Genomic DNA, 10103 nt, shown 5'->3' on the forward strand with positions numbered 1-10103 from the left:
GGGCAGAGGCGAGTTCTTTTCCATGCTTGTCAACCAGACGATGCAGAGCCAACACGTCTCCTTTCCGCCCTGCTACTCGTGACGTGAGAGAGGGCATCTAGAGGTCGAGCTCACCTCACCACAAAGAGACACACACACACACACACACACACACACACACACACGCACACACGCACACACGACACACACACACACACACACACGCACACACACATACACGCACACACACACACATACACGCACACACACGCACACACGCACACACACACACACACACACACACAACACCAACAGCCAGAAAACAAAGCACAGCACACGGTGTGCCTGCAAGCAACACGAGACACGAACCTTTTCACGATCGGTCATGGTGTCATCGCGGTCAATATCGGCCATGATGTCATCAACGAGTGCCGGACGAGCATCGGCCGACTCGTCCACCTTTCGTGACGACTGCGGTTCACGGCCCTGACTCTGTTGCTGCTGCTGTTGGTCTCGCTGGTTCTGCAGTTGAGAGAGCGCTTGCTCGACGGAGAGGCGGCGTGCACGCTCCTCGTCAAGACTCTGCAGCGAAGAAACGAGCAAGCACAGCAAGGGAGCGGAATGGAATTATTGGATGGAATGGTGTGGACAGCTGACTGTCCCGCGCATCGTGTTGTGACAGCCGATGCAAGCTCGTTGCCAGTGCGTGAACAGCCACAGCAATTGTACACACACACACACACACACACACACACACACACACACACACACACACACACACACAAGTTGGAGTGGAATGCAGGCCAGAGATATCACCTCTTGGATGTTTTGCATGTCTTCGCGTGCACGGGCAAGCTGGTCCGTCAGTTGCGCATTCAGGGACTATCGAGAGAATTAAGGAGATATGTATGGCGAGAGAAGGAGAGAGAGAGAGAGAGAGAGAGAGAGAGAGAGAGAGAGAGAGAGAGAGAGAGTGTGTGTGTGTGTGTGTGTGTGTGTGTGTGTGTGTGTGTGTGTGCGTGCGTGCATATGTGTATTTGCGTGCGTGGTACGTACGACATGCCGCATGTGTCACGCACGTCTCACACGAAAGAGCGAGATAAAAGGTCATTACCACTGGTGGACTGTTTCCACTCCTTCACACGACTCACCTCAAAGTGCTTTGACAAGTCCTTTTCTGCCTCCAGCTGTTGCAGCGTGCGATACAGATCCTGCGCTTTCTCCTTGAACGCCGCCTCCTGCACGCCACACACACACACACATACAGCGCAAATGGGGGTGGTGAGTGCAACACGTAGTCATAGACAGTGTATATGCTACAGCAACCAAGCGCAAACAACGAACTTGCTCAGACTACGAAACACCACAGACACAACACAACACAACACAACACAACACAACACAACACAACACACCAGTTCCTCCTTCTGCTTTGTCAGACGGTCGTGTGCAGCGGAGAGACCAGATCGCCTCTTCGCGCTGCCAATCATCACGCGCGTTATGTCCATGTGAGTGCATCAGCGGCAGGGTGAAGTCAAGAAGCGCCAAGCAAACCTTGTTGTGACAGAGACACGTTGTTTCGTTCGCATGCGCATAAATGCGCGCGCGCACACACATACACCACAATACACCATGACACACACACACACACACACACACAACACATGCGCCATCCTGCTGACCCGAGAGCGGACGGGGCGGAGGGGAGTCGGCGGACTGCCGGCGGCATCGACGCCTGGCGCAGCTCCTCCTCCAGCGACAGCGAATCCTGACCATGGTAACGATGAAGATGATGGATGGGGTGATGGATGGGATGATGGATGGGGGTGAGTGATGGATGGGGGTGCACAGACGGGAATAAACCTCACGTGCACATGCAGGCGTCGTGAGTCTGTGGCAGTACCTCTGCTCCACTCTCTGTTCCGTCAGTGAGAGCGCCGAGTGATTTCCTGCTCGTGAGGGGGGAATCCCGCAGCTGTTGCGTCAACTCACGCGACTGCAATACAGTAGTACAGTGTGACCAACAGTGCACGTGTGAATTGTGGCGGAGGCAATGGAAACTGGTGCGACACGTGTCAACGAGAATGCGGAACATGTTGTGGATCTGAGTGCAACGCGTTTAGCATCACACACACACATATTAATTGTACCTGTCGGCGGAGTTTTGCGTTTTCCCTCTCGAGCTGCTTGAATCGCGCCACTTCCTCGGCAAGGGCATCGCGCTCGTGCTGCACGTCCCTGATGATGAACAGACGCATGCGTGTGGGCTTGTGCGTGAATACATGGTTTGCACGTGGGGGAGGAATGGAGACGCGAGCACACACAACACACATACACACACACCCACAACACAAAATACACACAATACACACAATGCACACAATTCACACAGACGCAGACACAATGGTTCTGCACTTACTGCAGTGTTGCCTCCTGTGCGCGCATTTGTTGGCGAAGGCGTTGGCCGTCGCTGCGAAGATGTTCAAGCAGGCGCTCCTTCTTCGTCTCCACCGTTTCCGCGCTCTGTGCAACACGTTACAGTTTGCACGCAGGCAGTAACGTCAGCAGTACAACTCGCACTCCTGATGATAGTGGAGTACTGCTTGCAGGCAACAGGAGCACACGCGGAGGCACAAATACACACATACACACAGACACAAACATAAACACAGACACAGACACAGACACAGACACAGACACACACACACAGCAGAAAGAGTTCGGCCTCACGTACTTTGCGAACAGACGCGACCTCGCGCTTGAGGGCCTCGTTTTCGTGTCGCAGATCAGCTGCTGCGCGCTTCGCATCATCGCCCTCCGCCAGGTCTTGCTTGAGTGCGGCAACTTCTGAAATCAGCTGGGACCGCGCCTCTTCCAACGACTTGCACTTGCCTGCGGTGGCATGGGTTTGCGTGCAAGGTGAGCTCATGGCATGAGTGATGAGATTTGCAGCAGGTGCTAGAGGCAAGAGAGGCAAGGAGGAAGCGACACGAGAGCCGACACAAAACAACTGATAGCGGACGTCAACCACGTGCAACATCACATCACACTTCGCGTCTGCGTCAATTCTGCCTGCAGTTCCGTAATCTCGCGTTCCGCCTCTTCATTGATTCCCTGTTTTAACACACAGTGTGTATGTGTATATGAGCGCGTGAGTGTATGAGTGTATGAGCGTATGAGTGTATGAGTGTATGTGTGTGCATGTGTGAATGAGTGTATGAGTGTGTGAGTGTATGCGTGTGCATGTGTGAATGCATACGCATGTGTGCGTGCATCGGTGTGTGCTCAAAGTTGCTGGTGGAACTGTTTTGAGGTTTCAAGTGTTGTGCGCACCTGGGCCGCCATGTCGTTGTCGTGCAAGCGTTGCTGAAATGCCACTTCTTGCTTCTTCGCCTCTTCCTGCAATGTGTTCGCATGCCACACAGTCATCAGTCAAACCGTGCCTGCAGGCACCCTAGGCGTCCTCAGCCTCATACCAAGTACAACACACAACCAAATACAACCACGAACATGGACGCACCTCAAGCTCAAGCGCGCGCTGTCGTGCGCTTGCTGCTGCGTGCTGCGCTGAGCGTGTTGCGTCCTGGAGAGCGCCAACGCACGCGGATACAATGGACGGCAGCTGCGTCTCGCCTGTGTCGTCAATGCATTCCTGGAACACATGAAGACAATAGATGGGGGGGGGGAGTGGAGTTGCCAGGAATTGCGTAAGAGTTGCGGTTAAAGTAATGGGTGAGCGATGGTAAGATGTGTGTTGGGAGCAATGAACAGCGTTACGGCCGATAGGATGCTCACGTGAACAAGTGCTTGTTGGCCTTTAAAGTTCACACACACACACACACACGCACACACACACACACACACACACACACACACACACACACACACACACCCACCCACACACCCACACACCTGGAGGAGATGCGTGACCTCCTGTCGGGTAAATGCAGAGTGCGGGGAAACCCCGAGTTGGTTCGCAAGCAGTTCTTGGAAGTCATCTGACGTCATCATTCGCTTCAACTCTTCGTCGTAAGCGCGTCTGTCATGCACGGCAGCGAAAAAGGGCGGCGGAGCAGACGGGGGGGGGGAGAGACATGAAGTAACGTGACTTGAGACGAATTGAAGTGATGTGATATGAATATGAGAGTAGTTAGAGACAAGAGTACACGCAACAGCGTGCAAGTCGTGACAGGTTCCAGCAGCAGTCAACTCACTGCGCCGGCCCGGGGGATGATACGGGTGATGTGCTGTAACAATCAAGGAAGCAAACAAGGCGTGATCGTGAGATCGTGCACAGTCCCTCTAATCGTGCACGCACTTGCACACAAGAACACACCACACACACACACACACACACACACACACACACACACACACACACACACACACACACACACACACACACACACACACACACACACACACACACACACACACACACACACACACACACGCCGCACACATGCATCTACACTTGGACACGGCTGCACAAGTGCTGTCATTCACGTCACTGACTTGATTGCGTCAACAAGGCAGTGCGCAACATCTGCGATTGTGAACGTGTCAGCATCTTGAAGATTGTGGCGTTGAAACATCTGAAAGCAGTGGCATACATGGTAGATAGCAGCAGGAGCAGCATGAGCGGCGGCAAGTCAGGTGAGGGATGTTGGAGGGTGCTGACGTACAATTGGAGAGTTGAACGAAGAAAGCACATCAGCGTGTTTGCACTCCAACATTACTGCGTGGCCGTTGTAGCAAAGATGATGCTGCAGTTTGCAATACCTCCTGAATTGCAAGATCCTTTGGAGATTGCGTTGTCACTCCAAAGGGCAGTGACCCTCTGCACAAGCGAGACAATGCAACCAGAGGCTGTACATCAGCATGTACGTGTGGCAGTCACGCAGCACCGTCATAAGCACACACGCAGCTGCAAACACAGAATCGCACACGCAATTGTAGGGCTGGTTCCTTGCCTTTGCTTGAGTTTGCGGCGCTCGAGTGTTCCTCTACTTCGGGCCAGCTTTCGCGGACTCGGGGCACCGCGCGATGACATCTGATGTCGAGCCCACAACCAAACGCAACAGGAGCTGTGAGTTGCCACAATTGCAGCACCTTCCAACACACACTCAAGCGCACAAGCGCGAAAGGGATCGTTGTGACACGTACCCCCCCCCTTTTTTTTTGTTTGTCTCACCTCAAGCAAGTTGAACATGGTGGCGAGGAGCGTGGCGATGTCCCGCTTCGAAGTGTCCGGGCCAAGAAAGTCTGCATGCAAGCAAGAGGGGATGAACAACGGCAGGAGTGTTGTGAATCAAGTCGCAGTGTTCTGCCTGGTACGTTTACATGCAACGAATTCGCGTGCGTGCGTGCAAGCAAGCAAGCAGGCAGGCAAGCAGGCAGGCAAGCAGGCAGGCATGCAGGCAGGCAGGCAAGCAAGCAAGCCAGCCACACACACACACACACACACACACACACACACACACACACACACACACACACACACACACACACACACACCGTCAGCTGCGTATTGTGTGCTTGGGAACCCGAGGGCTTGCATGAGATCGAACGCCATATGCACACGCTCTGCCGTCGACATCTGTGCTTGCAGGCAGCCGCAGATGACCATATGCACAGCACACGTCAGCAGGGTGTCATGTCCCTCACAGGAAAAGCTCGCGACATGCAATTGCACGCCAAGCAAGCAATGGGACAGGTGGAAGCAACGAAACCTTCGTCGTGTTCTCCCAGTCGATCTGCGTTGGATGATATGCTTCCAGCAGTGCCACCAGCGCAAGGCCGTCTCGGAAGGTGCTGTCATCACACCATGCCGGAGGGCACGCGATTGAGCATGAAAAACAGTCGTGAGTGAATGAAGAGTACAGAGCGATGCGGGTGGTGTGGGCACGGCATGCCGCCACACAGGGAGAAGGGGGATGCAAGGAAAGGGAAGGGAAGGGAAGCGAAGCGAAGCGAAGGTAATCCTGGGCAGCCACACGCAGCAAGCACGCACATGCACGTGCACACCGCACGACGCACGCACCCTGGGTTGAGGTCAGGGACGCTCATGCGACGATGCACCTTGGATTGCACCCAGCGCAACAGCTCCGTGTCAAAGTCAGATTGCTCATCTGCAGACAGAGTGAGCAACAGCACCCACATATGCGTAAGACAAGGAGCAAGGTCCACACGCAGCAGCAGCAGCAGCAGCAGCAGCACGCATGCTTGCGCGCGTTCGTTGCAAGGACAACCAAGAGCCAACCTTGCTTGTCAAAGGAGAATCGCCTGATCAAGTGCCAGATGAAGCTGTGGATCTTCTTCTCGTTGAAGGCATCAAACTCTGTTGCAGTGCACGAGGAGGAAAGCATTGTGAATGGCCGCACTGGGAACACGAACAGGTGAACATACATGCATCGGGCGACCTGCAAGGGAGGAAAAGAGGGTGCTTGGGCTTGGCATGTCATGACAAACCTTCAGCTGCAAAGGAAGATGTGTCCACTCCAGACCGTTCAAACAGCCTCAGCGCTCGATGGCAGTTGTTGATGTTGTGGATCTAGCAAAAGGGTGAGTGAGTGAGTGAGTGAGGGAGTGAGTGAGTTGAGTGAGTTGAGTGAGTGAGTGAGTGAGTGAGTGGGTGAGTGGGTGAGTGAGTGAGTGAGTGAGTGAGTGAGTGGGTGGGTGAGTGAGCGAATGCTTGCAGGCATCTCGATTGTACCTTGCTGGTACCAGTCTCTGGTGTTCCTGACGGAAGGCCGGTCAAGTCCTCTGCCAAGGCCAAGAGCTTCCTCCCATCCCTTTCACACGGCAGGGTAGGCCATTGCGCATGAGAGGGAAGATCGCAAAGCAGCAATCCGAGAGACCAGTACAGACACACAGACAGGCAGACAGACGCACACAGACACACACACGCACAGACAGGTAGACAGGCAGACAGGCAGACAGACAGACAGGCAGACACACAGACACACAGACAGACAGGCAGACAGACAGGCAGGCAGGCAGGCGACAGACAGACAGACAGACACACAGACAGACACACACACACACACACACACACACACACACACAGAACTCACTGAAAGTCATGGATGCTGGAGATGGTGGTTTGCGTGCAGGCATTCCGAAGCCACGCCAGGTACAGCTGCATACATACACAAAGCAAGGCCACACACGTATGCACACGACCCGGAGTGACGCTGGTGAGCACTCACATCACTCACACATCACTCACACATCACTCACTTCAGAGCAGTATCCACAGCATCGCATGACATCCCTTCCTCAAGACCGCACCTGTGGGTTGGTGGTTGCCATTGTTTTGCTTCGTTGTTGTTGCTTTGTTGTTTGTGGCGAAAACGTTTCTGTGTTGTGTTGTTGTTTCATTCATCGCGGTCCACTTCGAATGTCGCATGTTGGACCGTTCGCTTTCCAGACACACGCCATACGCCACATGACACGAGCAAAGGGCTACGAGTCTCGTTCACTCTCTCTCTAGAATAACACACGAAAAGGAGAAGGAACAAGCAGTTGTTGCCGCACACGCATATGGGGCGCAGCACAACTGTACACACGAAACAAACGTGCACAAGCATTCTCCAACTCGCACACAAGAGCACAGCTACCATTGGAAACACAAGAAGCACGGGAAGCAAGATGAGAGGGGCAGTGGACGAGGAACACACCAGGGCAACCAAAGCGAATGCCAGCGTAACAAGGGGGAAAAGGGTGCATGCACAGGCAAGTCAAAGCAGGCACGCATGCGTAGACAGAAGGAAAGCAGAGCAAACAAATGTGAGAGAGACAAAACAGAACGAGGGGACAATGGGGATCGGATGCCGCCACCAAAAAGCAGGCGGTACATCACTCACTATAGCCACAACCACACACACACACACACACACACACACACACACACACACACACACACACACACACACACACACACACGCACGCACAAAATCACAGAAACAGCATCGAGGAAGCAATGCTTGCTTCATGGATGCTTGATTAATCACCAAGACCGTATTTCAGGCCAAACAACAGGCCAAACAGAACACACCAATGACACATGCGCCAGCGACACCACCAATCACACGCAAGGCAGCACGACGTGCACAGAAAAAAAACAAAACAAGTGATCAGCGAGGGCGGGTATTGCTGGGGGGGGGGATGATGTTCCTGACAAGCTATCACGACCTGTGTGTGCAGAACATAGGGCGATGCAACAATGAGCTTGAGAGACGGGAAAAAACGAGAAAGGAGACGGAGGGGCAAAGAAGGAAAAGGAGAAAGGGAGGAGACATTTCACACATGCACACGTGCACAGACAAACAGACACACAGACACACACAGACACAAGCAACGTACGCATTTCTGAGTGGGGATGGTTTGGAGGGGGCTGCGGTTTGGGCCTGGCTTCCGTTTGCGGTCATGTCACCACTGCTGCGAAGATTGAGGACGCGGCTGTACTGCACAGCGCTCGATGTGGACCCCCGATTCGGCATGCGCCGGTCCATCGACGGACTCCTCTGGTCACGCACCGCCCGCTCCTGTGGCCGTGCACGCATTGTGCGTGTGTATGTGTGTATGTGCGCGCGCGTGTGTTGAGCGGTGCAGTTGTCGATGACACTGCCTCAACCAGAGAACGCATGTATGCAAGCACGACTGTCGTTGCAAGCAGACCACCCACCCACACACACACGCACACACACACACACATGCCGTACCGACTGCTTGAGGAGGTTGAGTGTTTTGACGGAGACAGCGCCGCTGTTTCGCGGCAACTGTCGTCTCTTGCGGAACCACCTGTGCACCGACAATCCCCACCACAATGCGACGGTCACGCGACGTAAGACAACCAAACAACGAACCCGAGCAAGTACGGCTGCATTCTCTACACTTGGCTACACTTGGCTATACTGTCTTCGCCTCCGCACTCCATCCACCCATCTCCTCGTGTCTCCACCACCACCGGCTACAATGCCGCCCCACATCGACATCCCCACCCCCCTCTCCCTTCGGCGCATGCACATGTGCGCACCTGAACCTGCGCCGCCTGCGACCCGAGATTGCCTTCTGATAATCGACGCGTGCCGTGTCCTCGTCAAGCTGCTGTGCCGCCTCCAGCACGGGCACGGGCACAGTGCCAACCTGGTCAGCATGCCTGGTGCGTCGCGCCACGCATGGTGTGTATTGGGCGCGTGAGCAACAGTACAGTGGAGTACAGTACAGTAGAGTGCAGTACAGTACAGTACAGACAGACAGACAGACAGACACACACACACACACAGACAGACAGACACACACACACACGTTCATACGCTCTCCCCATCTCTCTCACACTCTCTTGCTCTTGTGCAATGCAGGCACATGCACGACCACGACCATCAGCAGCAACGCACTCGATCAAGAGGGCAGTGATGCCGACGCAGGACGCGTGGTTGGCGAGCTCGCGTGGAGACGTGACATCGGAATCGTCGAGGGGCTTGATCAGGTTTGGTGCCAGGATGGAGGCGAGCGCATCAATCGTCATCTGGGTGCTGTCCTGCTGCGCAATGTCCCGAAACAGCAGCAGCAAGAAGCTAGTGGTGACAGCAGCATATGCAGTGTTAAGTGAGTGAGTGAGTGAGTGAGTGAGTGAGTGAGTGAGTGAGTGAGTGAGTGTGTGAGTGGGTGAGTGAGTGAGTGAGTGAGTGAGTGAGTGGGTGAGTGAGTGAGTGAGTGAGTCAGTGAGTGGGTGAGTGAGTGAGTGAGCGAGTGGGTAGTACATCCAGAGAAGGGGGGGGGAAGTGCAATGGTGACAATCACAATGTCCACAGCAGGCGCTACCTGAGAGTGTGTAAGTGTTCCTTTGGCAGCAATAAACAAAGCATGAAGATGGCGCTGTGTTGGACTTCCAAGTCCTGCACACATGTGCGAATGAACATGGCCAGTCTTTGAGCAACAGCGTCCACTCAGATTTGATTTGGTTTGATGACACCAGCCAAACACAGACACACACACACAAGACGCAGACACAGACACAGACACAGACACACAAACACACACACAGACACAGACACACACACACAGACACAGACACACACACACACACACACACACACACACACACACAACAACACACG

General features: G+C 54.2%; 2 protein-coding genes across 2 annotated transcripts in view; both read right to left on the reverse strand.

Annotated features, from left to right (window-relative positions):
- The window catches only part of PTSG_05246 (uncharacterized protein), a gene marked incomplete at its 5' end in the record, with an annotated part of 9943 nt that extends 2650 nt beyond the window's left edge, over positions 1–7293 (reverse strand). The window contains 26 exons of the mRNA XM_004993765.1: positions 349–561; positions 796–861; positions 1131–1217; positions 1395–1458; positions 1662–1747; positions 1883–1975; positions 2130–2217; positions 2399–2502; positions 2714–2871; positions 3030–3093; positions 3313–3378; positions 3500–3631; positions 3892–4018; positions 4194–4226; positions 4495–4574; positions 4762–4819; positions 4953–5032; positions 5174–5244; positions 5497–5578; positions 5712–5793; positions 6023–6110; positions 6242–6319; positions 6451–6532; positions 6695–6773; positions 7056–7120; positions 7273–7293. Coding sequence (XP_004993822.1) covers positions 349–561; positions 796–861; positions 1131–1217; positions 1395–1458; positions 1662–1747; positions 1883–1975; positions 2130–2217; positions 2399–2502; positions 2714–2871; positions 3030–3093; positions 3313–3378; positions 3500–3631; positions 3892–4018; positions 4194–4226; positions 4495–4574; positions 4762–4819; positions 4953–5032; positions 5174–5244; positions 5497–5578; positions 5712–5793; positions 6023–6110; positions 6242–6319; positions 6451–6532; positions 6695–6773; positions 7056–7120; positions 7273–7293 — 2247 coding nt within the window. The remainder of the gene's footprint in view (positions 1–348; positions 562–795; positions 862–1130; positions 1218–1394; positions 1459–1661; positions 1748–1882; positions 1976–2129; positions 2218–2398; positions 2503–2713; positions 2872–3029; positions 3094–3312; positions 3379–3499; positions 3632–3891; positions 4019–4193; positions 4227–4494; positions 4575–4761; positions 4820–4952; positions 5033–5173; positions 5245–5496; positions 5579–5711; positions 5794–6022; positions 6111–6241; positions 6320–6450; positions 6533–6694; positions 6774–7055; positions 7121–7272) is intronic.
- A 46-nt stretch (positions 7294–7339) lies between these two features.
- PTSG_12281 (uncharacterized protein) lies at positions 7340–9886 on the reverse strand. Its single transcript, XM_004993766.1, has 6 exons — positions 9808–9886; positions 9381–9560; positions 9020–9142; positions 8706–8784; positions 8347–8528; positions 7340–8175 (listed from the first exon to the last, which is right to left on the reverse strand). The coding sequence occupies exons 1-6, from the start codon at positions 9849–9851 to the stop codon at positions 8169–8171; spliced, it is 615 nt and encodes a 204-aa protein (XP_004993823.1). The 5' UTR covers positions 9852–9886; the 3' UTR covers positions 7340–8168.
- Between the last annotated feature and the right edge of the window lie 217 nt (positions 9887–10103).

The sequence above is a fragment of the Salpingoeca rosetta genome (genome assembly GCF_000188695.1).
Source record: "Salpingoeca rosetta unplaced genomic scaffold supercont1.12, whole genome shotgun sequence".
NCBI classification, from domain to species: domain Eukaryota; class Choanoflagellata; order Craspedida; family Salpingoecidae; genus Salpingoeca; species Salpingoeca rosetta.